Source organism: Citrus sinensis, chromosome 3, assembly GCF_022201045.2.
Source record: "Citrus sinensis cultivar Valencia sweet orange chromosome 3, DVS_A1.0, whole genome shotgun sequence".
Taxonomy (NCBI): Eukaryota; Viridiplantae; Streptophyta; class Magnoliopsida; order Sapindales; family Rutaceae; genus Citrus; species Citrus sinensis.
In genome coordinates, this window is record NC_068558.1 from 45,152,498 (window position 1) to 45,180,178 (window position 27,681).

Below are 27,681 nucleotides of genomic sequence, written 5' to 3' on the forward strand. Positions count from 1 at the left end.
AAATTTAAAATTTAAAATGTTTTTAATTGAGCTAAAATAATTTATTTAAGTTTTAAAACTCTATTAAAAAATTAAATAATAACAAAAGCTTTGACAAAAATTTTTAAGATTAAGAGCGTCAATTTGACGAGCCATGAGAAACAGGCGCTAAGTTTGGGCAACAGAGAAATTGAAAGGCTTCGTTGAGATCGTTTTTGGAAGATTCTCTCTTTCTTTCCCCGAAGAAATGAGTGATCAGAAGACAGTCCTGGAAGAAGTGTTCGGGGGATCATCAGACTCAGACACCGAAGATGATGAACAACAGCAGCATTTGGAAGAAGATCTATTTCCATCGGATGAGGATGGATCTCAGTCAAATGTCAGTCAAAAATCCAGCTGGCAACGGTTTGAGGAAATCGGAGGATTATGTTTATGCAGAGATTTTCTTTCCCCTGAAGAACAATCTTATTTGCTCTCCGCAATCCAAAACGGTGCGTTTCCTCCTTTTTCCTTTAGTTTGTACTTATTCCCAATCCGGCTATATGAAATATGAACGAATGAAATCGCTTGGCTTGTTTTTAGTTTCTCTACAGTATTTCTGTCGTTGATGCATCATGCATGGCTGAGAGTGATAGTGATGGCTGTATGCTTTTTGTTTTGATCATGCTCATCTGACGACGACGTGGCATGTGATTTGTGATTGCAGAAGGATGGTTCACCGATACTTCTCACAATCAGGTGCGTAGATAGCTAGCATTTCTGTTATTCCATTAGTTTTATTTTTGGACCTGATGGATTTAAAATTTGGAAATGTTAATACAAATTGGGGTTGTCTTTATCTTTAAATCTGCTGATTCCGTCAGTTAGTTGTAGTTTAAATGGTTGGTTTTAGAGAGCATAATGTCCCGTATATCTCTAGTGCTGTGACTGGTTAGTGTTCTGCTTCAATAGTACTGTTGGGGGAGAAGTAGCCAGTAGGCATAAAGGTGTGTTTTCATAACATTGTTAGATATTGATTTTACATGGGTCTGAAGGCAGATCTGCAATTAGTTAGTGACAACTGGTGATGCTGCCCAATTATGTGCTCTTCTGCTCGTGCTTGGTAAGTTTATAATTCATAATTAGGCTGTTTGGAGATAGGGCTGCAAATGCCTCCATTTTTCAAGCTATGTATGTTAATGAAGTCGAAGAAATCTCCTTTTGTGGGTTTTATTTATATTTATCGAAATTTCTGTCGATTATTGTTCTGTCAGCTGTCTCATTCAACATCCAATATTCTTTCGTTTGTGGTTTCAGTCTCAGTTTATTCCAGATTCTGACTTTTTTCTTCTGGATTTGAAAATTTTAGCTCACTCCTTTTTGTTGATCTAGGGCCAAAATGAACAAAAACAAAATATGTGCAATTGACACTGTACATGTCCAGCTGTTCTCGGAGTGCTGTTATTAAACCCTTTTCTTGGATTGGTTTGACCTATTTCCATTTTCAACTGTAATTAGCTATAGTTTGTAGTGTCGTCTATTTGGAGGCTAAAACATTTTCCAACAGAGCATGATTTCTGATTTCTGATTTCTGAAAGTACATTTATAAAATATATATATATTTATGTGATGCCATTGCTTTCTGAGATCATTTTTTTTTTAAACGTGTTCTTTGCAGATTATGAGATTTGGAGACCTTCCGATGTGGGCAACCAAACTTTCTGATTCTATCCGTGAGGAAGTTCTTCTCAGTGATGACTTGCCTATAAATGATGGGGACAAGGACGTCTGCATTTTGCCATCAGATTTGTTATGGAGAGAGCCACTATTTGATCAATTAATTGTAAATGTTTACCAACCAGGTGAGGTACGATGTGACTCTCTGATTTGTTCGTCTTGTTAGCAATACAGGTTCCCCAGGTAGATAATATTTTCAAGGTCTCAATTTAATTTCTGAATAAAACATATATCTACAAACCTTTGAGATTGTGAATACTGCATAACTTATTTTAATTCTTTAAATCAAGGTGTCACTTATTTTTTAATTCAGTTATTATCTATTTACAACTTTTCATTTTGGCAATTAGCATATCTTTCGTGCACTTGCAATGCATGAGAAGTTGAAATGTATGAGTTTTTAATGTTGATGCTCTTCCATGATTAGGGCATCTGTCCGCATGTTGACCTAATGCGGTTCGAGGATGGAATTGCCATTGTCTCCCTAGAGTCATCATGTGTGATGCATTTCACCCAAGTCAAAGAAGCCTCTGCGACTGGAGAGGGAAGAATAGATAACCCACATGCGGTAAAGATTCCAGTTTACTTGACTCCAGGATCTTTAGTTATAATGTCCGGAGAAGCTCGCTACCTTTGGAAGCACGAGATAAATCGCAAACAGGGTTTTCAGATGTGGGAAGGGGAAGAGCTAAATCAGAAAAAGCGAACTTCCATAACCATGCGAAAGCTTTGCCATGTCGAGTAGCAGCTTTACATTCAAATTTTGGCGGTGGCGCATATATTTGTTCTTTCATATTCAAGTTTATTCTTTGCAAAACCAATAGAAGGTGCGTAATGCGTGCATTACAACATCATTAGAAATTGAGGTGACTACCTATATCCACTGTATTGGATGCTTCCAATCTCTAATTGTAAGCCGTCGTGCACGTCTCAATTACCAACCAAAATTATGCTTTAGCAACCAATTCGATTTCTTATTTCTCTCCAGTCAAATATCTAAATTTCCATGAATTTATCATTGATGATGCAGTAGCTCTGTATAAATGTTATCATTAATGATGATCAATTGCGACTGTCGTTCAATTACAATAAAAAAAAAAAGATTTTAGTTTGGCTACGTCAACTGAATCTGATTAACTAACAGAAGGTTTGGGAAAATTAGCACTTTAAAATTGTTTACCATAACACTTTTTTCTCAAAACAAACATGTATACCACCGGATTGCCGTATTGCGTGCATCTGGTTGCAGCTGATTCTTCCCTTGTCAAGAAACGTTCACGAGACGAAACCAAGAGAATCAAGAGACAAGGACGTGAATGTCAGGCTAACCATCTTGATTCTCGTGCCAACGGAGGTGCATAGCCATCCGTGCCAGTGCCAGGAATTAAACATTTATCTTCCCGTCACCCCCATCTCGACACGTAAAAACCAATTATTATTGCATCACTAAAATCGCCGGCACCGTCCACGTGGCAGCTTCAGGACACGCGTTGTTCCCACGCTTAATGAAAGCCGTCGAGTTCATCTAATCCGCAAAGGCAAGACATTAAGAGATTGACTACTTTGACCTCATCCAACCGTCTCATTATCATCCACGTGGCGAGTATAGTGAAACTAGCCGTAGATTTCCCGTAGAGAGATCGTTGTGATCTCTATAAAAATGGAGTCGTTTCAACGCTCCATTTCAGCCTTTTCGTTACATTCGAAGAAACTCCTTTCGAGTTAAATATCTTTCAAGAAATATCGCAAAATCGATTTCCAAAGAGAGTGCTCTGTGCAAAATGTCGGATTCAGAAGCCAAACAGCTTACGGAGATGGTAATTTCGTTTGTCTATACTCAAATGCTTTTTCATTTGCTTTTCTTAATCTCTATTTACGTAGCGAAAGAATGATGATTATTGGCAGAGGACTGAAGCAGATGAGAAAAGATTGAAGTATTTGGATTTCGTACAAGTAGCAGCGATCTACATTATAGTGTGCTTTTCAACTGTATACGAATACGCCAAAGAAATCTCCGGCCCGCTTAAACCGGGCGTCCAAGCCGTTGAGGCAACCGTGAAAACCGTTCTCGGCCCCGTTTATGAGGATCTCCACGACGTTCCGTTTGAACTTCTCGAGTTCGTCGATCGCAAGGTCCGGTTACAGGAATTTTTTTCCTTTTCTTTTTCTTTTTGGTCTGGGAATTCAATTTCTGGTCACATGTATTGCATGCAGGTGGAGGAATCTCTGGGAGAATTAGAGAGGCACGTGCCTTCACTAGTGAAGCAGGCATCGAGCCAGGCACGAGCCATGGCTTCTGAGGTTCAGCGCGTCGGTGTGGTTGACGCTGCGACAACGATTATGAACAGCATGTATAGTAAGTACGAGCAGGTGGCCGAGCAGTACGCTTTGTCGGCTTGGCGCTGGCTGAATCGGCTTCCGGTCTTCCCGCAAGTGGCTCAGATCGTGATACCCACGGCTGCTTGCTGGTCTGAGAAGTATAATCAACTGGTTCGTTGTACGGAAGAGAGGGGATATCCTATCGCAACTTATCTACCGTTGATTCCAACAGAGAGGATTGCTAAGGTGTTTGACGAGGGACCCACGCCCACTGTTCCGATTGATGGGAAAATAGAGACAGTTTCGGCACAGTGATAGCCGTTCGATTTTGGATCGTGCTTTGCTTGTACTGAAGTGCTGTTTGCTTTTTTTTTTATTTAATCAGTGTATTTCATGGCTTTGGTTTTTCCCGCATTTTTGATGTGACGATTGTTGGACTAGAACTTAGGCAACGATGAAGTTATGAAATTATGATACTTCTCCCTCTTAAATTATCACTTTTTAATTTATCTTATTATTTTTAAAATTATTATTAAAAAAATGTCAATTCATCGATTCATCATTTTTACCAACTTATAAAGAGTTTCAATATTAGTTTTTATTAAGTTTTATGAATGAATAATTGTCGTTGATAGTTATCGTGGCTTTACTTTTTGTGATAATTCTACTTAATTTTAATTTGAGATTTAATTATGTGTCATTATTTGAATTAGTTAATCTATGGAAAGATCTTAAGGGAAGAAATATATTTTATTTTTTAATTAATTAATTATTTTTTAAAAAAAATTAGGGAATAAATAATATTAATTAAAAAGTAGAGAGGGCGAGATAAGTTGAGAGATAATCATTCATTTGTTGAAAATTAATTACAAAAATATAAATATATGTATATTTTAATGAGAAATTTTTAATGAAATATTTCTTATTTAAGGGATAAGCTAAAAGATAATAACAAAAATATATACTCTAATGCAACATAATTCTTGCTAAATAATTACTATGTTATACACACATGTAAAAAAATTTCGGTGAAAACTCTTCTGTTTAGATATTTTAGTCGCTCTTTACGTCTAGCTAATTTCTTTTAAACATAAACAATATGTTGTGCTCAATATCTGCCAAGAAAATTCAGAAACTCTCAAATCTAACGTTTGAGTTGTGGACATATGAGGTAAAAGGTAGTTGATTCAGCATGACATTTCCTCGGATCGAAATTCGGTGGGAAGATTGCATATAGGAAATAGTACGACATCCGCACGGCAAATATCCAATTCTAAGACAAGAAAACTAGAATAGTCTGTAGAGACCAAGAAATAAAGCTGCAATATGTGACGATGCTTTGTAAGGGAATGGAAGCCTGGAAGGCCAATGCATCAGAAAATTAAAAAAAAAAATGATAGCAGTGGAGGGGTATCTTCATATTTGTTGCTTCCTCATCCATTTTGACATCTACAATCAGTACTACAGTAGTACAAGAAAATTATTAGATTTTGGAATTCTCTTTCTCACTTGCTAATCACAAGCAGAGATTGCTGAGTCTAGAAAATTGACAAGCAGTATTTGTATGGTGTTTGTACGTGCGTTTGCCTGCTTCATGAAAGATAATAAATTTCTTACCGTGGAAAACAACTAGAAGAACATACTTGAATGGCTTCTTAGCTCCAGTATCAACGACGATAAAAAGAAGGCCCACTACCAAAGCTAAAACTCACTCTGATTCAGCATAATTATAAAATAAATAGCTAGTAAACAATTTCCTAACAGAAATATCAGAGAATCCAAACCGTAGAAGACACTTTTTCTCAATAGATATAGTATAATTTTAACACCACAGTAAATCAGGGAAAAACTGTTAAATAAACAGTGAATTTATCCAGATTACCTCATGAATTCAATACAATCCGTTTGCAAAATTAACACGAACCTCTAATGGCAATATGCTCCATACCAAATAAATATATAACCATTATTCAAGAAAATGCAAAATACAACTAAATTATGCTTAAGAGACAACCTAATTCATGATGCACTTTCAGAGTAGTCAAAAGGCGGCAACAAAAATTGAGAGGGAACCTAGTACATTGAGTAATTCTCACTGGCCCCAGGTCGAATGCTTTTATAAATTGTCATGGCAACCGGAAGGATACCCAGAAGTGCAATCTGAAGTTGATCTGAGCTGCTAGTTCGGACAGAAATTTGGCCGCTGAGTTTGTTGTTCAATCCTGCACGAATAGCCATCTTAGAACTTCGTCCAACGGAAAATTGTGACTGAAGGTTGGCACCCAAGGCCAAGTCCCCTCTCCATTTCACTAAAGACAACCCCAATGAGGATTGATCCTGGCCAATCGGAAAGTCTGCTTCCCTGAGCTTCACCTCCAAATTCGCTCCATATGCAGAATCACCCTGAGATCGGATGGTCCCAGTACTACCCACCAGCATTAAGCGTTTCCCAAGGGCAATCTGATCCTCGAGTTTCAAACCAGTAGCCACATTTTCACCTAAAAATGTAACAGAGGCTCCAATAGCTGTCTTGTTCCTCTTGAAATTTTTGAATTTGGTCTCCCCTCTGAGGATGTAAGCAAGTTGCTTCCCAACATTTTGGATGTCAAAGCCAGCCATACTAGATCCATTCTCGCCTAGCTTTGCAGCAATTGAAGAATCCAAATGAAGGTTGAACTCTTTCTTATCCTTTGTGACTTGAACAGTAACGGCCGCTGGAAACCGACTAGCAATTGCCAAACTGTGTTCAACGTTGACACCATCATACCCACAATCATGGTCCCAACCATGGCCGTCCAACACTGGCCTTGCCAAAAACTGTGAATTTGGCTCCAAGAACCGATACCTGTAAGCTGGATTATCACCATCAAAGGACTGAGGCAAGACCATATCAGGCAATGGCACTGGCACGGCAGCTGAACTTCCATTCTCCTGATCAACATCTTCCCCCACATAACCATAATCTTCAGTAGCAGCATTTCCTCTCTTCTTCATCTCTCTCATTCTTCTCAACTCCTCTCTCCACTGCTTTTTCTGAAGGAGTTTCACCCGGTAATCATACTCCTCAAAATACGCCTTCTTTTGTTCCTTACTAAGCTTAGCAATTTGAGCTTTCCTCAGAGGTTTGAATGGTGGAAGCAGATCATATTCATCCTCTTCTTCTTCTTGATCAGAATCAGACAAGTCAGCCAATTCAATATCAGAATCAGCATTATCACCGCCCTGATCAGTGGGGAGTTTTGGGTGTGTGCGAGATTGCAACAGCCAAGACAACAAGTATGGAAGTGGAGGTGAACGAACACGAAAGCCAAACAGTTTTCGGTGGTCAAATGACTCTTGAGGTTTTGCAAGAGAACTTGCTTCAGATAAGATCTTCATTGAATAGCATAACAACAATAACTGAGGCCTCCAAGTTTGACCATTAGGAAGTACCTTCTGGCCATCTCTATTCTTTCGACAGGCAGGATGATTCTCAACAAGAGATACCGGATTCATCAAACTTGGATTCATCAGACGCAGATCACCAACAGCTTGCCCAATGGATTGTTGAACAACATGGGAACGTTGGGCCACAAAGATCTCATAACTCAAGGGGGATCCTGACGGCCCATCTGGAGGTGCCGAAGCACCATGGGTCAGAGTAACTATGGCACTACGCCAAATTTGAGTACCAAGAGCATTAGTGATTGATCTTAACAATGGCAGATCATTAAGATCTCTGGTTTGGCTGTCCAGACGATCAACATACAGAACAATATCTGGGGCACATTTCTTGGTGAACTTCTTAATAGAAGCCAAAACTTTTCTATTGACACCCTGTTCAACACCAGAAGATTTCAAACCTGGAGTGTCAATGACCCTGATCTTAACCCCATCAACTGTTCCAACTATCTCCTTGACAGAAGTTGTGCCAGGTTCAAAAGCATGGATGGAAGTTTTCTCCTCCCCAAAAATAGAATTTATTGTAGCACTCTTGCCCACACCAGTTTTCCCAAGGACCAGTATGTTCAAGGTGAAATTCAAATCATCTTTCTCCTCTGCTTCAAGCTGCAGTGCTGTTGTCTTAGCAGCATCAAGGCTAAATAATTGACCAGTTTGCCTCCCTGCAATAAGTGACAAGCGGTGCAGAACCTGCCCGACAAGTGAATCTTCTGGAGAGTAACCTAGTCTGTGAACAAGCCTCAGAAATTTCACCCTTAAATGCTGTAACTTTTCCAGCTTTGTTTTCTCTTCTTCACTCAAGTTGGTCTCAGTCTCCCCCCCAGTTGCGAGTCTGGAAGAAGTAAAAAGATTAGTACGATTCGGCCGTGGAGCAGGCTTCAAAGTACGAAGTGAGGTCCCCAAACCAGCAGGACGTTCAACAGAGAAGAGCTTTGATCCATCTTGTGATGTTATAGTGATATTGCCACCATTGGAGTCTGCACCTGCTGCTGCTTTCAATAAAGCTGCCAATGCAGCAGAATCAAATAACTCTTTCCCCTCCCCTTCCTCATCAGTGTCTACTTCTTCATCTGAATCACTGAGAATCTGACCGTCAATTCTCTGTGAATGATCACGAGAACTTTCAGCACCTGATTGAGAACCAACACCTGATGCTTGTTCCAGTTCTTCCAGGAATTGTTTAGCTGCTTCAGAGCTTCCAAATATCATACCATCGGAATCTGAGCCTTCAATCTCATCCTCCTCATCTTGATGCCGGTGTCCTTCCTCAGCTTCCAGAGTAACTTCAGCATTTGAAATTTTACTCACTTCTGCAGATTCGGCTGTATGCAATTTGCCCGACTTCTCATCTTCCAGTTTCTCACTGTGAGCACTCACAATGGTCTGCTCATTTTCTAAACGTTCAGCCTCAGAAGCTGCTTTAGTCTGCATAGATTCAGCAGCAAAGTTCGCAACCTGAGTTCCTTCTGCAAGCCCCTCATCTACCACGGCACTGGACCCATTTTCAACTGCATCAGCAGCTCCATCCAAGTCAACCACTGTCTGCTTGGCTTCAAATTCAGACTTTGTCTCACTAGTTGGCTCACTGATTGAAACTGCTTTTACCTCATTGTCAACAGCAACATTAGTGGTAACTGAACTCTCATCGTTAGACACAACAGCAACATCAACTTCCAGTTCCCCAGGCTGCACTTCTGATGTTCTAGCATCCTCATTTGTTGGAGACTCAAAATTCTTCTCCGACTTACTTTCCAGTGGAACTGGTTCTGATTCCACCACTTCGTTAACATGATTAATTTTACCAAACCCATTTTCCAAGCTCACATTCTGCTCATCAGGGACCTCCATCCCTTTAATCTCAACGTCCTTAATTCCCTCTAAACCCCCAACCACAGCTACTCCGGAATTCAATGTATGAACACTAACAGCTTCCACCACCGAGCTCCCTCCACCAGTAAGCTTCACACCCTCAGCTTCAAATTCAGCCGCCACATTGTCTTCCTTATTTTCCATAGACTTTTCACCGTAAAGAACCTCACTTTTTCCACCCTCAACAGACAAAAACTCACTTGAAGTCGTATCCTCTCTTAAACCCTCATTTTCACCAGAACCATCCACACCCTCAATTTCAAGCTGCTTCACAGATCCCTCATCCAAAATCACCTTCAAACCCTTATCACCATCACCAAGCGGCTCCTTCCACTCCCCCTGTTCCTCCTTCAAAACCCTAACCTCCGAATCCCCCATGACATCTTTTTCATCATTATCATTCTCACGCACGTTCTGAACACTGTCAGGCATAGAAAACTCCGAAGAATCCACAGAAGGGGCATCATTAAAATCCTCTTCAGCAGGTTGCTCTACGGTTTCCTCAGCTACAACAGGCTTCTCTGACGCCGTTTCAAACCCCTCATCTCCACTCAAAAACTCCCCATTCTCAGACTCACCATCACTAACACCACCACCACCACCAGTACCGTTAATTTTGCTATTATTATCACCCTCCAATCCCAAATTCTTCACTGAATTATCGTAATCGCTATTGTTATTATTACTATCGTAGGAAAGGGGAGAAGATGAAAAACCTGACTGATACGACATCGTTTCTGGAGCAGAAGTCTTGTAAGAGTCCATTGAAGTAAAGGTAAGCTGATTGCTGTTGCGTTGGTTTAGGGTTTCTGTTTTGTTTGGTGGGTTTTATCTTTTATTTATTTATTTATTTTCCAAATTGGTGGGCGTGTGAGGGCTTGGGTTGGGTTTGAAGGGATGCAAAGTTGTGGGGAGGGAGCTTGCTGTGCGATGATGAAGAAAGTCGAAGATAAGGTTACGTCGTTTGCGTTGTGGTTTTTTTTCTTTTTTTGGGTTCGTGTCAGGGGTTTTTATAGGACCGCACGAGTGAGTTTGGGTGGGCTTTCAGTCGGAGGATTCGATGTTTGTGAGGATCATGTAATGACCTAATTGCCCCACTGATATATATCTATATATATATATATATATATATATATATATTTATTTATTTATTTATCTAAATGGGCTATTTTTTATGTTTAACGCAAACGGTATGATATTTTAGGCAGATTTTGTTTTTTTGTGGGGGGGTCTGGTTACTAAACTAGTTCTAGTTCTTTCATTGAAAATTCTGGAAACACGTTAATTTTTGTGTGGTGGTTTAAGATTCGTTTCATACTAAAAGAATAAGCAATTTAACCTGTCAACTTCATAATTATTTTTCTAATTATTTTATATTATAAATCTACTAATATCTTGTATCAAATTATACCAAAACTTCCTTTATAAGTTTATACCTTGACACGATAATAATTTAGGGATGATAGAAATCCCTACAAGAATAAGTACCTTCAAGAATTTTCTCCATTCGAAGAGGATACATAGATAATTTTTTATCTAGTTTCTTATTCGAGAAAATGATGTGAATAATTTTTTACTTAATTTTTTATTTGATGAAGGGATAGGGATATTTTGACAATTCTAATTACAACTGTTGCTTCCGAATAAGCTTTTAGCACCGCAACACGCTTCATTCAAGCACATTGAAAGCTTTAATGTGTTGTCAAAGTTGACTACAAGCTTACAATGGCAGTATTAGTTTATTTTACATTGTAATTATGTTATATAATTATTAATATTTTCACTTAGAAGTTACATTACTTATATTATTTTTATTGTTTTAAATTTGAAATCTGTGACTATTTCTCAATTTGCCACATTTCTTGAGGAATAACAAGAGGAGCAGGAGGCGTAAGAGGTAAATACTTTTATTAAAAATATTGATTAAGTATCTATATTTATTTCATTTATCTCATTGTTGATATAAAAGTAATTTTTTTTTCAATTGTAGGATTATGAAGATTGACGAAAATAATTATTATGGTGATTTATACTTTGTAATGTGACTTTTGTAATGGATTAATGTTAATGTAAGAGATATTGTCAAACTTTATTTTTATTTGAATTTTTTTATTTTAATATGATTAAATTAAAATAAAAAATTAAAAATATATCAGTTATTCAAGAATCGGGGACCATCGGAGATCCCCTATTATTATTCGAAGTGGGGACGAGAATTTCTTAAAGCAATTTTGTAGGGGATGAGGAGGAGACGGAGATATATTTAGAATATTAAGAATGGGTACGGGAAGATCAATCTTCTCCCCTCTCCTTCCCATTGTCATCCCTAAGTAATATGCGTATTTATGTCCAATACAATTGGCATCTCCCCCCATGAATTATTAGCTCACAGTGATGAGGCTAAAATCAGTAAAAATAATTGGAAGGAAAAGAGCTTGTCAACTGATACGCTAAAATCAGTAAAAATAATTATGGACTGATAAAAAATTAAAAAAGAAGGCAGTTAAATGCCAAAATATAGTTATGGTGAGAGGCTGTCAACTAAACTAAATTCAAAGCGAATCACTAAAGAGAACTGTTATTTAAAATTTAATTAATGTTTTGCATTAAAAAAAAAAATTAAAGAATTTTATCTAGTAGTACCCACAAAAAAAAAGTACATGACTGTTGGCAAACTTCCATAACTAACAGAAGTGTAGCATCGACGAACGCCTCTTTTTTTTTTTTTTTCCCAGTATTTCAAATTTTATAGTCTCTAATATCAAAAAAAGAAAAAGAAAAAAAAAGGCAGATAATAATATCTTAGTACAGTCAAAGATCCAAAAACAGATTAGGGTTTTGTGTAGCGCCACTGAAATGAAATATTGTCTTGTTTGGTTGAAATCAAAGGAAAAGGATAACGCTGAGGATTAGAAATCAAAGGAGAGTTTGTTTGGTTGCGGACGCTTTTGTACAGACTCGCTGTTGTTTTCTGGTGGTGAGGTACGTGTTAATAGTCATCCTCTCTTGTTCCTCATCTACAAATGGTTGGCCTCTAATTGCCGCGACGACCAACATCTACCACAATTATCTTCGACCTTCAATGAGCCCATGACCCCCACTCCATCCATTTACTACAGCACTACTTGTGGTTTTAACTTCGCAAGTTTAGTTTATTTCTATCTATTAAGTGTAAACCACGACAAATGCTCATTTGTTTGATTGAAAATTGGAGGTATTCTAAAACTACTAATTTTCTTTTCAAAGCTATATTAATATATATATGTGTGTGTGTAAGTAAATTTATCTGATTAAATATTCAAAACAAGTTATCCATTCAGATTGGCAATAAAATGAAAACATATTTTTGGACCAACTCTAACTTCAATAATAAGGAACAACCTTCTCCATGAAGGAAAAAGTTTTAGATGCTCTTAAAATATTAGTATTTAACCATTAATGACTTATCATGTGTATACTTCAACCAATCATGATAATTTATATATATATATATATATATATATAGAGCAATGAATGAATAAAAAATAATATTTTACGAGCACTGAGTACCTTCTCCTCCCTAAGAGTTTGACTTATGAGAAATTTTAAAATACATCAGCAATGTCATGTTAGTCATACAATAAGCAAACAATGTTATAACATATGTATATTTATTTTAAAAAACCACTATAAAAGTGATTATTATTTTTAATTCAGTTATACATGTCATATATACATTAGTTTATATAATTCTTTTAACTTTAAAAAAAAAAAACAGCAACATGTTTTGACATTTTTTAATGCTACAGTGTCGGGATCCATTGGGCCAAGATCTTTGACATAAGCCGTCGGCCTGCAGAGAGCTTCTTCTATACCTGGCCCAAAAATGGCCTCATCATGTACTCTTGTTTTTAACAAGCTCGCGACGAACCAGATTTAGGACATTACATCAACTGCTGAATTAAAAAAATGTTTGAATACACGTATACGACTTTTGCCTTTTTTTAGTATATTTACTACAATTTATTCAACCGGCCTTTATATATTATATGAATTTAATAGCTTCTTGGTCAAACTTTTGGCTATTGATTTGATTAATCTGTCTGCCTTGATTATTAACTCCTCGTAAACGGGGCAATGATTACACTTCATCATAAAAGAACCGATGCATGATTAAGAAGTCTGCGTGATTCCTTCGACACTTTGTAAGGTCCATGTGATGTGAATGTGTTCCCACTTTTATTTTTCTTTACTTTTTTGAAGGCACTCAAATCCTTTTTTTAGTTTTTTCAAGAATTATCCATTTCCTAGTCAACATTGTGTGGATTGGTGGGCGCCGGCACGACTTACGGATTGGCATGCTAGATTTGTGACCACAGGGAAAAAAAAAAAAACATATCATGCAGTGTCGATCGACTGTAGCATATGAACGTCTATTACGGTAACATGGAATAATCTTGCGTGACTACCAAGCATTTTTCAAATGATCGCTAGTCCAAGATGTCTACACTTTACAACTTTTATTAGGGGCATGGAATTATTTTCAATTTACTTTTTTTTTTAAATACTAGTATACTATAATCAGATTTCTACTAATACTTACAACCAGATAACAATTCTAACAGCGACCCTTAATTATTTTCAATTAACTTTATTGATGCATAGATTTTTAAAAAAGTGCAAATGATATAATAAATGAGACACAAAATTTAACGTAATTTAATACTTCGCTTATATTCACGAAGATGAATATAATACTTTCACTATTAAAAATAAATAATTGTTTTATTGTTATGGGTATCTTGTCCTCTTTGATATGAAGAGGGCGTACTATTTATAGCATAATTTTATCTTAATGGATGATACCGTATATTATGCATATCCATGTCTCTTTAGATCAAGTTTTTAGATCTTTATACCTCTAGAACTAGACTATGCTTTAACTAAGCATCAGAACCGTGGTCTCACAAGGGCTTGCGGTGATTGAATTTGAACTTTTCCACACCATCTCCTACATAGTCCATGATCGAGTAATAATATTTGACTTCTTTATTTTATCTTATTAACCCCCACTTTTTAAATAATCTCATTTATTTTAAAATTACCCTTAATAATCGTAATAGTTATTGTTTTTAATTTTATTTTTTGTCTCATACTCAGTCTATTAATAAAAAAGTAATAAAAGCACAAATTATATTTTTTAAAGAGAACTATTAATTACTTACAGATATTAATTATAATTATTTACAACAACAGTAGCAACAGTAATCTTTACCATTTGCCATGTCAATAAATGTTCAAATTCCAATTCCAAAGTTAAATAAGTGTCAAATTGTTGGTGTTGGTGTTGTCGTCGAAAAGAGAGAAAATGGAAGAAAACATGCTAATCTTCGATCTTTAACCTAAAGAATCTAACCAATGGGCCTTTGGTCCAATGGGAGAAGCCTTGCACTTACAATGTTGAGTGCAAGGGTTCGAGCCTCCATAAGAGCATTATGGAGGTTAGTTTCAGTTCTTCCTTAATTATTAATTAATTGAGTGGAGACAGTCTCTTCCTTACGAAATGTGAGTGGAGCAGGCACCCCTCGAATATTAGAGAGGGTTTAAAATATCTGGGCATATACTTCAGTGTGTCAATGTATGATGGTGGTCCCAGTTATATAGTATGATTGTAAATATTAATTGTAATGTCTGATGTAATGTCAGTAATATCTGTGTATAACAGACTTCAAAAAAAAAAAAAAAACCTAAAGAATCTATTGGTTGTGATAGATATTTTAGTCATTTTAAGTTCAAATAAAAAAGTGGGGGTTAATGAGAGAAATTAAAGAGGGTAAAATATTATTATTCTCCTAGACTTATCTTTTGTCCGCAGGACTAATGGGCTCTATAGACTTCAAGTGCTCTGCTGTAGTAGTAGTACTAAAGATCCTGCTACTATTTTCACAAATCTAGCACTACTTTTTACTTATTCATGTTCCTGGTATAGAACTAAAATTTCTGCTAGGAGATTCATTAAGCCACCATTTTCTTAATTAAAAAAATGTGAGAAACGTGCGCGCACAGACACACACATATATGCAAACTGCAATATCAACTCTTAAGTGATAAAAAATCCCAATATCAACTATTCATTTCATTATATAATTATTTTCATCGTACTTTCTGCATTCCATCACAACATACACATTGTATTCCAATATTCACTTTAAAAAAACAACAAATTATGCAAACTAAAAATTTTAACTATAAATATACTGTAATACTATTTTGAAAATTTCTGCTAGGAGATTCATTAAGCCACCATTTTCTTAATTAAAAAAATGTGAGAAACGTGCGCGCACAGACACACACATATATGCAAACTGCAATATCAACTCTTAAGTGATAAAAAATCCCAATATCAACTATTCATTTCATTATATAATTATTTTCATCGTACTTTCTGCATTCCATCACAACATACACATTGTATTCCAATATTCACTTTAAAAAAACAACAAATTATGCAAACTAAAAATTTTAACTATAAATATACTGTAATACTATTTTGACAATAAATAATAAAAATGGTAAGAATCCCATAAAACAGTGGGAATAATGTTAAAATTATGAATTAAGCAAGTAATGTCAGGTAATGATATCACCCATCTTAGTACGAGAAAACTTGAGACACTCATTGAGGTCGGCAGGTTGTATAGTGCATGACGCCAAGGTGGTTGCGAAAGTTGAACCTTCCATATGGGCTACCAATTTGCAAGCAGCAAGTAGCAACCAGCTGCTAGCAGCTAAGTGAACCGTCCCACTTGTCCTTCACTTAACCGTGATTATTCACGCATTATTTAATTTAACAATGACATTGACTTCATTGTTTTAATCACATACGACGGCGATTAATTCACACGTAGTTTTGCGGTCTTATTATTCCATTTTATTATTATTATTATTATTATTATTATTATTATTATTGTGTGCGTGGATATTTTAGTTTTCTCAAACACTCTCCTTCACAAAGCATTCAATGGGTCTTGACATATTTTATGCAACTATTCGTCAACTTGTAATATATTATGTTATACATGGTATAAAAAAAAAAGCTCAAAATATTTATGTAATCCAAGCTTTTTAAATTATATCATAAATATGAAATTATTTTTATAAATATCAGTATAACTATAACATGCCCTTATTTTTCTTTTGTAAAAATTTCCAATCACTTATATTGTACCTATAATATCGAATTATTATCATAAATAGAAAAAAAGAATGAAGCGAAATTGAAAAAATTAAGTACTTACGACTAAAAGTAATTAATTCCATAAAATTAGGTAAAAGTAATTAATTCTACAAAATTCCAACAGTTCGCCAAAACGACAGTCCTTTCATGCATACCAACTGTGTTTTTTAATTAAACCAAAGCGTCTCTATTTTTCTTAGGATTGACAACGGGATGAGATTAGTTAGGATTGTCAATCATAATTTTGTCCTGAACACTAAATCTGAACAAGAATGTATTTCAATCTTGTCCCAATTGGAATCTTGAATTATCTTGGATAATAAGAATTTTTTGTCATACGCAACAGATTCTGTCACAAACAATATGTCATGCGATAATAACCAACATACCATCCATATATATGTAATTCAATAAAGTGACTTATTATATATTTATAAAAAAAATCTAAATTTCAGCACATTCAAGATCTCATCATAGTTCTCAACCATCTTGAGTTTCCACCCCCAATACTAAACCGGGAAGAAATTTTGTCCCCAATCCTATTCTCAACGAACTAGGATCTCGAATTTCAATCGAAATTCATAGAATTTTGTCAACCATGATTCTTCTCCACCAATCCCCCGCCAAAATGAAAAAAAAAAAGTAAATTTAAAAAAAAAAATCCGAACTCAACTGGGACACCGACTCATCTACCGCCATAAAACGGAAATCGCCCACCACATGCGACTTGATAATCTCATAAATTTTCACGCAAATGCAACAGCACAGGCATTAGCCGTGCAGTAGCATTACATTACAATAAAAAGACAAAACAATCCAATCCCTCTGGATTTTCCCTTACTTTCTACTACCGCTGCCTCTCTAATCTCTCTCCGATTTTATTTTTTAATTTCTATTTTTTTTGGGTTGTAAAAAACAATATTAAAAAATAATAAATACACACTAAGCCTTTGATTACATAACATAACATAAACAATTAAACATAACTGACTCCCGCAATCATATTCATATATACCCCCCTTTGTCTCCCGGTTCTCTTATTCTTGCTCAACAAACCTTTCGTCCCCCTTGTTGGTTGGATCATCGCATCGGCCTTACAAAACAAAATTATTAAAGACAAGGGAGAAGAAGAAGAAGACCAAACTACGACGACATGGTCGAAACTCGACGCAGCTCCTCTTCTTCTAAACGCGCCCTTCCTTCTTCTCAAGCATCCCCGCCTCCTTCCAATAAACGATCCAAGGTTCTTTCTTTTTTAATTTATTGTTATTATTCTTTTGTTTTTGATAAATTTAGGGTTTAAATCTTGGGTGGTCTGATTTTTGTGTGTGTGTGTGTTCTTGTCTGGATTGAATCGTGACGAAACCCTAGGCTACTGACGCGCCTCCGTCGACCGGCGACATGCCTGTAGCGCCGCCGTCTGAGGCGGCTTCGAAGTCGGGGTCTGAATCTCGAGAGCCGGAGCTCCGATCTTCCGATCTGGACCTCACCGATGATGCCAAGCCTGCTGACGTCGACAAATCTGTCGATGCTGACGTGGAAGCTGATGCTTTGGTGTCTCCTCCGACTCCTGGTGCGATCTTGTTTTGTTTTCTTTGCGTTTTGTTTTAATCCATAATTTTGTATTGTTCTTTCATGATTGGGTTTTTGGAGGGTTTATGAATACTAATCTGGTTTGGTTTGTGACATTTGGTTGGGGTTTTAGGTGAAACTGCCGTAGATGCAGAGAAATCAAAGGCGGTTGGTGTGGTTTTTAATGGGCGGGTGAAGAAGCGGGCAACAAAATTGGGAAAAGTTGGTTCTAGAATTCCATGGGCAAGACTTATTTCACAGTGTTCAGAGGTGTGAGTTCCTTAACATTCTCTAGATTTTTGATCTGTTTGGTTCTTTTGGGTGTAAAGGTTGAAAATTATACCTAAATGTATTTTAAACATCTACAATATTTTTTATTTTTTGTTTCTCTCTCTCAGTTTGTAGTTACTCATGTCAATTGAACAGAAAATTAGGATTATTTTCGTTCAAATTTTTTAGTTTCTTGACTAGTTACACCTTCCTTTTAGTTGATAAGTAGGTGTTATATGAAGGAAAAATTGTGGAGGGGTTTGTTGTCACAATGGGAGAGCGCTTATTAGAGGACTGGCTTTAGGAGACAAGCAAGAATAGCATTTCTCATCCAGCATTTGTAATACTAATACAAATAAGTCTCGGAAACTTTTTATTCGAATTATGCCTTTAAATGCTGCCCTACTAGGCCTCATTTTTGTTTAGGCGAGGTCTCAGTTCTGTTGTCAGGGATATATGCATGATAACATTTGAGAAATGCATGAATGCTGTCAATGTTTTTGGTGACGTTTGTGTCTGGATTATGTCTCTAGTGAGGTTTGTAATTTCTTTTTTAGTAGTGACCAGTTTATAAGTTGCACTTCTAGTTACCTGGGAATTGTAACTGGCACCAGTGATTATTGTCTGTAAATGTTAAGAAAGCAAGATGAATACAGTCCAACAGGTCGATCATGACCCTCTTGTGTTCTATTCCTGAAACTTAGAAGCATATTTTTTGTACTTACCTAGGAGGGATTGCTTCTGTATGTTAAGTAGGGTGGATTCATGGATTCTTTGGATGAATAAGATATTTAATTTTTTTTTCCTGGCTAATTGCTTCTTGTTCTAATGCTTTGAAGTATTGCATTCTTATCAGAACTCTCATCTGTCCATGACCGGTGCTGTTTTCACTGTTGGTCATAACCGTCAATGCGATTTATATCTTAAAGATCCATCCATTAGTAAAAATTTATGTAGATTGAGGCGCATAGAGGTACGATTCTTGGAAGTTACTACAGACTCTTAAGATATCACTACTGAATAGATGCTGAAAGGCAAAAATTTGGCTCATGACTAATTTCAGTTTGAGCTTGATTATTCTCCCTTCTTATGATTACAATGTAGAATGGAGGTCCATCTGGTGCATTACTGGAAATTACAGGGGGCAAAGGTGAAGTGGAAGTGAATGGAAATGTTCACCCTAAAGATTCACAAGTAGTTTTAAGAGGAGGAGATGAGTTGGTTTTTAGTCCTTCCGGCAAACATTCTTATGTATCCTTTTTTCCTCTAAATATTCCTGTTTTATTCTTCCACTAAGATTATGGTGTATTTATAACTTTTTTGGTACTTCATTTCTATTTACTTAACCCCCAAATAATAAATTTTTTGGTTTGGATGCTTTGGTGCTACCTTATATCAACAATCACCATTCCTGTTGAATAATTAATTCCTTGACAAGGGGTTAGATTTTCCAGCAGCTTAGTGACGACACTTTAGCTGCACCTGGCATACATCCTCCGATGAGCATTTTGGAGGCGCAAAGTGCTCCACTGAAAACAATGCATATAGAGGCAAGATCAGGAGACCCGTCTGCTGTTGCAGGAGCATCGATATTAGCATCTTTGTCAAATATCCAGAAAGATTTGTCCCTTATTCCACCACCCACTAAAGCTGGTGTGGATGCTCAAAATTCTGAGATTGCATCTCTGGCTTCTGGCTGTGATGGGCCAGAAGACCGTATTCCAGATGTTGACATGAAGGATGCTACTAGTAACAATGATGATGCTGGCTCTTCTTCAAGGGGGAAAACTGTTGTTCCACAGTCTGATGCTGCCAATGAAAACCCAAACCTTGATAGCATTGGATTGGATGCTTGTGTGGATGCTGAAATAGGAAAGATCCCCGGGGCAACTTATGAATTGAGGCCCCTCCTGCGGATGCTTGCAGGATCATCATCTCCTGACTTTGATATTAGTGGTGGCATTTCCAAAATACTTGATGAGCAAAGAGAAATTAGGGAACTCTTGAAGGATTCAGACCGTCCAACTGTTCTGATATCTGCTAGAAGGCAGGCATTTAAAGATAGCTTACAAGAAGGAATTCTTGGTCCTGAAAACATTGAAGTCTCATTTGAAAGTTTTCCTTATTATTTAAGGTGCCATATCTTCGCTTTTAAATTTTTATTTAAGATTTCTATGTTTGCTGGGTATGCTTTTTCCCACCCATTCGTAATGCTTATACACGCATAAAAACTCAATTCAATGCTTGCCTGGTGGTACTTTTTATAGATCTTTTCTTGTGATTGTCTTGTTGGATTTGGGTGATCATGTGATAATCTGCTTTCTGCAGTGATATAACAAAGAATGTTCTGATAGCTTCCACATATGTACATTTGAAGTGTAATAATTTTGCGAAGTATGCCTCAGATCTTCCCACCATGTGTCCTCGTATATTGCTATCCGGTCCTGCAGGTATTATATTCTCCTAAGTTTGTGCTGTTTAATGTCTTTTCTGATTTTTAAACCTTGACGATCATTGGATTTTCCCTTTAGGTTCTGAAATATATCAAGAGACATTGGCAAAGGCACTTGCCAAACATTTTAGTGCTAGGCTTCTTATTGTTGATTCTCTCCTCTTGCCTGGTGTAAGCTGCTTTGATTTCTCTATTCCTTCCGTTTCTTTTAGTGAATTTATCTTTATTTTGCTTTCAATAAACATGTGGGTGACTAGTGATATTCTTGTAATTCCCCCCCCCACAACAAAAAAAAAAGGCTACTTTGATTTATAAGGGACTGGCTATGAACTTACAACTTCCTCAGTGGGGTTTTTGCCAAACTTGAAGATTTTTTCATGTAAGAGGCTAGGTTTATGCAATTGTTTTACTCTACATCAGTCAAATTTTACATGTTGATGCTACAGGGATCATCTAAAGAAGCTGATTCTGTAAAAGAAAGTTCAAGGACAGAAAAAGCATCAATGTTTGCTAAAAGAGCTGCCCTTTTACAGCACAGGAAACCAACTTCCAGTGTTGAGGCTGATATAACGGGTGGGACTGCAGTAGGCTCTCAGGCTTTGCCTAAGCCAGAGATATCTACTGCATCATCCAAGAACTACACATTCAAAAAAGGCACGTATTGTCTTCTTTTTGCAAACCCCCCCACCCCCCCCCCCCCCCCGGCGGTGCAGTCCAAGAATGGGAATGACAACGGTTCACTGCTATGATCCTTTTAAGATTTTTGATGATTGTAAGTTCGTTTTCAGGTGATCGAGTAAAGTTTGTTGGTAATGTAACTTCTGGAACCACTGTACAGCCGACTTTAAGGTATATAATTCTGCAATTTTGAAAACTAAGCATTATATTGAATCATGTATCTCAATAATTCTCCTGCTTTGCATCATCCATGGAAATATGCTGTGCAATCTTTTAGCATAAAGATTCGTGGGATTGTGCCACTATGACTGCAATATCCATGTAATAGTTTGCGCGAAGCAATCTCTTTATTCATGTATGGATCTTTTGTGCCTGCATACAAGTTTTAATATGTTTCCTAATCTTTGTATTTAGATTATTTATTGTATTTTCTTACTATTAAGAAAAATATATAGAAGTTAGCTTTACAATTACTGTGATTATTTATCCTTTTGTTTTTCTCTCCTTTTAATTGAGCAAAAAATTTCACTTCTCCTGCCATGTTTTCCTTTATAACTATTTTCCCTCTTCTTGGCAGAGGACCGGGCATTGGTTTTCGAGGCAGAGTAATCCTTCCTTTTGAAGATAACGATTTTTCGAAAATTGGTGTTAGGTTTGATAGATCAATCCCAGAAGGCAATAATCTAGGTGGCTTTTGTGAAGATGATCATGGTTTCTTTTGCACTGGTGATCATCTTGATCTGTTCAGTTTTCATTTCCCGTATTCCATTGGATTTTGTACTCCAACATTCTTTTATCTTTGTAGAAACTTTTTCAGTTTATCTGAGTTATCTAATGTTCTTGTCACATCTTTACTTTGCAGCGAGTTCACTCCGTTTAGATAGTTCTCTAGGTGATGAAGTTGACAAGCTTGCTATTAATGAACTCTTTGAGGTACTTGCTACTCTACACTGGGGTGAGATTGATTTGTTTTTGCTGTTTTAGTGCTTTTGAAATGAAGGTCAAAGCTCTGGATCCTTTTCTGTGTAGGTTGCATTGAATGAAAGCAAAAGCAGTCCCTTAATAGTGTTTGTGAAAGACATAGAAAAGTCTCTCACGGGGAATAATGATGCATATGGGGCCTTAAAGAGTAAGCTTGAAAATTTACCCAGTAATGTTGTTGTAATTGGCTCCCATACTCAGTTGGATAGTCGCAAGGAGAAGGTGACAAGCAATCTGTTATATTATTCATTTGAATCTTTTTGCATTGCGGTAATTCTTGGTTAGTAAATGTTAACTGTTTCAATTGGTCTTATTTTTCAGTCTCATCCTGGTGGCCTTTTATTTACGAAGTTTGGCAGCAATCAAACAGCTTTACTTGATCTAGCTTTTCCGGTACCATAAACTCTCATATCATGTTTATTATTTTGACTAAATTGGATATATTTGTTGCTTTATTCCTGAATTTGTTGCCTTTCTGCTTGCTATCTATATAGGTTAGGTAGCTATAATTTAATTGATGTTTTTCTGCTTGCTGTTTCTCTGCTTCTGCATTTGATTGATTGTACATTTAGTCATTTAATATTTTTATATGCACTGTAATTTCTTTGCTGAAATTCGCTGATCTTGATCCATATATTTGATGTGCAGTCAGCCTTGATCTGAGTTTCTTTTGGGCCTGTTTAGTTGATTTTTAACTGTGTTATCCTATTTGTAAGCATCCTGGGTTTTAGTAATCTTAGCAATAATAGATTGTATTTTTGTTGTAGTTGAATTGGAACTAGTGTAATGTTGTTAAGATATATTGATGGATGTTTCAGTCAGTCACTTAAGAGATTTAAAATTCTCATGGATTGCTTCACTTGCAGGATAATTTCAGTAGACTGCATGATAGAAGCAAAGAAACACCCAAAGCATTGAAGCAAATTTCTAGACTTTTCCCTAACAAAGTGACGATTCAACTGCCTCAGGTGCTGAGCCCCTAGTAGATTTATGGTTAAGTAGTCTGCAAGATTATCTGAATGCCGAGTCTAATGTTGAGATTTCTGCAGGATGAAGCTTTACTCTCGGACTGGAAGCAGCAGTTGGAGCGTGATGTTGAAACACTGAAAGGGCAGTCAAACATCATCAGCATACGTTCGGTGAGTATGAACTGATGATCCTGATGACGATGTTTGGTTATCTGCTGCATATCAGCTTGCTGCTGAACACTTGTTGTCTATGTAGTACATTCATAGCATAAGTTGACATATCCTTGGTAAAAGCTTAAGAGGACACATTAAACGCAGTTCGGTCTCATGCATAGATCTTTTGAGTATAGTGTATAGTTTGTGGTATCTGCCTTGGTGGTTAGGGGTCCTGAAGTTCTACTATTGAAGGGTGGACCTGCAAAAGGTTGATTTTGTTGGAACTGTGATGCGTAAGAAATTGGGGTCATTGGCTCCCCCACTTTACGCTAGGATATCCCTTTATGATCATGCGGCGAAAAAATGTTTTCTCTTATATTCAGGTCTTTGCAGACTGATAAGGCCTTCCTTCTTTAGATGCTGCCTCTTAGCACTAGGGGTCCTGAAGTTCTACTGTTGAAGGGTGGTACCTGTGAAAGGTTGATTTTGTTGGAACTGTGATGTGTAAGAAATTGGGGTCATTGGCTCCCCCACTTTATGCTAGGATATCCCTTTATGATCATGTGGCAAAAAAATGATTTCTCTTATATTCAGGTCTTTGCAGACTGATAAGGCCTTCCTTCTTTAGATGCTGCCTCTTGGCACTAGATATTTCTTTTCCAGCTTACAGTTGGACAATCTGACTCATACACTGCAGTTCAGCACTAAATGTTTAGGAAGCAGCATTAATCTAATTTTTTGGGTGATAGGGGAGCTTATCTGGTCATTGTTTATATTATAGACAGTTGTTACTCTTTATACAGTGTGCCTTTGCTCATTAAGGACTTGTAGGTATTGATTTTTGCTTGCTTCTTTTCTTGCTCTGGTTTTGGGAATTAATAGAATCTTGTATTTTTTTTTTTTGTTAATTTCTTGTCGATTATTAGTTTGTAACACAAACACGCGCACATATATATAGAGAGACGGGGGCCCTTTTTATTTTATATTAGTAGTCTTATTGTTAGCTGTTTAGTAATGCGGTTATTATAATTTAATTTGTTCATTTTGTGTTAGCAGCTTTAGGAACTTACATATGATTCATGCTTTCAGGTCCTTAGCCGAAATGGTTTGGATTGCGTTGATCTTGAAAGTCTATGCATTAAAGATCAAACTCTTACAACCGAAGGTCAGTATTCTTAGATTCCATGTACTTGTGAATCTTTCATGCAATTTTTATTCATCTCTGTTCATTGATGATACGCTTTTCAATAATGATAGGTGTGGAGAAAATAGTGGGCTGGGCTTTAAGTCACCACTTTATGCATTGTTCAGAAGCTCCAGGAAAAGATGCTAAACTTAAGATATCAACTGAAAGGTTATACATTTTTGAGTTGCTGTCATCTATACATCTGTACTATTGGAGTTAAATTAATGAACAATGTACCCTCCGCTCCCTTTTGTTGACACCATTTACTTTACGTTGCAGCATTATGTATGGGTTGAACATTCTACAGGGCATTCAAAGTGAAAGCAAAAGCTTGAAGAAATCTCTTAAGGTAAGATCGATAGACATCTGTGTTTGCTGTTGTAAACTCATTGCTGCTTTTCCACTTGTCCTTTCAAATTGGGTTATAACATACCCGATGTGTGATTTCCTCCCCAGGATGTTGTCACTGAGAATGAATTTGAGAAGAAACTTCTTGCGGATGTTATTCCACCAAGTGATATTGGGGTTACATTTGATGACATTGGAGCCCTAGAAAATGTGAAGGATACCCTGAAGGAATTGGTGATGCTTCCTCTTCAAAGGCCGGAGTTGTTTTGCAAAGGACAGCTGACAAAGGTTGATCTCCATTGTATTTCCATACATTTTGTCCGTATATCTATGTTTATTTAATTATGTTTTAGTGTTGCTGTCTATTTATTAATTGTTAAATAACTTGTATTTTGTAATCCCAATATGTTCTCTTCATGTAGCCTTGCAAGGGAATTTTGCTGTTTGGGCCTCCTGGTACTGGTAAAACAATGCTTGCGAAGGCTGTTGCAACTGAGGCTGGTGCAAACTTTATCAACATATCCATGTCAAGCATTACTTCTAAGGTATATATGATCTGTTAGAATCTACCTGCTGGAGCTTTCTTGTTTGAGTAATTGTTTATGTCAACATTGTATGATATGTGTTTATTGCTTGCAGTGGTTTGGTGAAGGAGAGAAGTATGTTAAAGCAGTCTTCTCTCTGGCCAGTAAAATTGCTCCAAGTGTTGTTTTTGTTGATGAGGTTAGTTTGACATGTTTTTTCATTGGTTTTGCACATATGTATTCCTTCCTTTTCCCTTCTGATGTAATCTATGCTGATCTTTTTTGTTTCCCAATTCAAATGCTGTTTTGTTCATCTGGCTGGTGCTCTTAGGTTGACAGCATGTTAGGAAGACGGGAAAATCCAGGAGAGCATGAAGCTATGCGTAAAATGAAGAACGAATTCATGGTTAACTGGGATGGTTTGCGCACAAAGGATAAAGAACGAGTTCTGGTACTTGCTGCTACCAATAGGCCTTTTGACCTTGATGAGGCTGTTGTTAGGAGGCTTCCAAGGAGGTAAACATCCGCTCTTGATTTCCATGATTTATTTTATTTATTTATTTATTTTAAGGGATCTGGCAAGAAATGATTCTGACTGACATTCTCGTACGGTGTAGATTGATGGTTAACTTGCCAGATGCCCCAAACAGAGAAAAGATTATAAGAGTTATCTTGGCCAAAGAAGAATTGGCATCTGATGTGGATTTGGAAGGAATTGCAAACATGGCTGATGGGTACTCTGGAAGTGATCTAAAGGTGGACTATACATGAAATCTCTGTATTTTAATAATGAAACTTCTTTTCCTATTCGTGGCTTCTCTAATTATTTCTCTTAATTCTTTGCAGAACCTGTGTGTGACTGCCGCACATTGTCCCATACGAGAAATTTTGGAGAAGGAAAAGAAGGTCAGTTTGTTATAATCATCTCACCATGGTTTATTGCATTTACTGTGTATGAGTATACACACACGTGGAGTGGCTCAAGTGTCCGTGTGGTCAGTGTACGATTCTATTGGCACAGTAATTATTGTGAACTCATGTTGTTTACTGGCTTTTGTGCACGCAATTTTCATGCTTAATATTAGTCAAATGTGACGTTGGTATGTTTCTGAATTGCGTTTTGAAAGCATTGAAACTGCTGTCAAAAAAGTTCGATTTGTCTACCATGTATGTATTGTTGGTTATAGCTTTGATTTGATTTGTGGCACATATTTTAGGAGAGAGCTTTAGCATTGGCCGAGAATAGAGCTTCACCTCCATTGTACAGCAGCGTCGACGTTCGCCCTCTGAAGATGGACGATTTCAAATATGCACATGAGCAGGTATTGCGTGAACGTTACAAGTGGATCATATGAATGGACATGGTTATAAGAAATATTAATTTCTGTAACATGTCTTACACTTGGGGTTACAATAATCGATGGTTATGTTGCAGGTGTGTGCAAGTGTATCATCAGAGTCTACAAATATGAATGAGCTCCTTCAATGGAATGAACTATATGGAGAAGGTGGATCGAGGAAAAGGAAATCTCTGAGCTACTTTATGTAGAGGTGGTATCTCTTTTGTATAGCATTCTTGTGTGGTTTATTCGTCTTTATCATCCTAAATGATGGCCAAGATCAGGGACCTGTATTTATGGAGAATTCTGTTGGGCTGTCCCTTTTTCATTGTAATATATATAGGTTTTGGAAGCTTTTACCCTTTTGTTAGGAATTCTTTTTTATATTCATCAAGCAGGTTAACTTAAATCAAAAGTGTTATTTTCCTTCGTTAGAGCTGAGTCTTTCTTCTCTGTACATACTAATTGTTTAATCAAATTTGATTAAATATTGACAAGATAGAAATCTGCGTGTTTGTACATATGATTTTATTGCAACGTCGGCACGGTTGATAAATATTCAAGGGCATTGCAATCGCACCCCCAATAAAAACCTGAAATTATTTCATGGTTGCCTTGTCAGCCATTTGCAGTTAAACCATGATCACAATCTGTTAAAGAGAGTTA

The 27,681-nt window shown here is 36.8% G+C and overlaps 4 protein-coding genes across 4 annotated transcripts; 3 read left to right on the forward strand and 1 right to left on the reverse strand.

Annotated features, from left to right (window-relative positions):
• Positions 1-103: 103 nt before the first annotated feature.
• LOC102619115 (uncharacterized) lies at positions 104-2,672 on the forward strand. Its single transcript, XM_006479861.4, has 4 exons — positions 104-470; positions 686-717; positions 1,637-1,825; positions 2,123-2,672. Exons 1-4 carry the CDS (start codon positions 227-229, stop codon positions 2,438-2,440), a joined length of 783 nt encoding a protein of 260 aa, XP_006479924.1. The 5' UTR covers positions 104-226; the 3' UTR covers positions 2,441-2,672.
• Positions 2,673-3,349: 677 nt separating this feature from the next.
• On the forward strand, positions 3,350-4,505 carry LOC102619601 (stress-related protein). The gene is made up of 3 exons (XM_006479863.3): positions 3,350-3,512; positions 3,601-3,828; positions 3,910-4,505. Exons 1-3 carry the CDS (start codon positions 3,477-3,479, stop codon positions 4,327-4,329), a joined length of 684 nt encoding a protein of 227 aa, XP_006479926.1. The 5' UTR covers positions 3,350-3,476; the 3' UTR covers positions 4,330-4,505.
• Positions 4,506-5,852: 1,347 nt separating this feature from the next.
• Positions 5,853-10,333, reverse strand: LOC102619896 (translocase of chloroplast 159, chloroplastic). The gene has a single exon (XM_006479864.4). It carries the CDS (start codon positions 10,087-10,089, stop codon positions 6,088-6,090), a length of 4,002 nt encoding a protein of 1,333 aa, XP_006479927.1. The 5' UTR covers positions 10,090-10,333; the 3' UTR covers positions 5,853-6,087.
• Positions 10,334-17,337: 7,004 nt separating this feature from the next.
• On the forward strand, positions 17,338-27,449 carry LOC102620169 (uncharacterized). The gene is made up of 27 exons (XM_006479865.4): positions 17,338-17,783; positions 17,912-18,113; positions 18,246-18,382; positions 19,239-19,355; positions 19,487-19,633; positions 19,828-20,516; positions 20,711-20,832; positions 20,914-21,005; positions 21,281-21,488; positions 21,623-21,683; positions 22,090-22,238; positions 22,375-22,445; positions 22,542-22,715; positions 22,815-22,886; positions 23,360-23,461; positions 23,543-23,632; positions 24,707-24,782; positions 24,875-24,971; positions 25,083-25,152; positions 25,260-25,439; positions 25,574-25,696; positions 25,791-25,874; positions 26,007-26,191; positions 26,293-26,431; positions 26,522-26,581; positions 26,893-26,997; positions 27,111-27,449. The coding sequence occupies exons 1-27, from the start codon at positions 17,694-17,696 to the stop codon at positions 27,222-27,224; spliced, it is 3,756 nt and encodes a 1,251-aa protein (XP_006479928.1). The 5' UTR covers positions 17,338-17,693; the 3' UTR covers positions 27,225-27,449.
• Positions 27,450-27,681: the final 232 nt, after the last annotated feature.

Excerpts from the sequence above, each read along its gene's own strand:
- LOC102619115 (XM_006479861.4), top strand. The coding sequence starts at position 227 with ATGAGTGATCAGAAGACAGTCCTGGAAGAAGTGTTCGGGGGATCATCA. Across the intron at positions 718-1,636 it reads CCGATACTTCTCACAATCAG|ATTATGAGATTTGGAGACCT; the intron begins GTGCGTAGATAG and ends TGTTCTTTGCAG. Across the intron at positions 1,826-2,122 it reads ATGTTTACCAACCAGGTGAG|GGCATCTGTCCGCATGTTGA; the intron begins GTACGATGTGAC and ends TTCCATGATTAG.
- LOC102619601 (XM_006479863.3), top strand. The coding sequence starts at position 3,477 with ATGTCGGATTCAGAAGCCAAACAGCTTACGGAGATG. Across the intron at positions 3,513-3,600 it reads CCAAACAGCTTACGGAGATG|AGGACTGAAGCAGATGAGAA; the intron begins GTAATTTCGTTT and ends GATTATTGGCAG. Across the intron at positions 3,829-3,909 it reads TCGAGTTCGTCGATCGCAAG|GTGGAGGAATCTCTGGGAGA; the intron begins GTCCGGTTACAG and ends TATTGCATGCAG.
- LOC102619896 (XM_006479864.4), bottom strand. The coding sequence starts at position 10,089 with ATGGACTCTTACAAGACTTCTGCTCCAGAAACGATGTCGTATCAGTCA.
- LOC102620169 (XM_006479865.4), top strand. The coding sequence starts at position 17,694 with ATGGTCGAAACTCGACGCAGCTCCTCTTCTTCTAAACGCGCCCTTCCT. Across the intron at positions 19,356-19,486 it reads GTAGATTGAGGCGCATAGAG|AATGGAGGTCCATCTGGTGC; the intron begins GTACGATTCTTG and ends ATTACAATGTAG. Across the intron at positions 21,489-21,622 it reads GAACTACACATTCAAAAAAG|GTGATCGAGTAAAGTTTGTT; the intron begins GCACGTATTGTC and ends GTTCGTTTTCAG.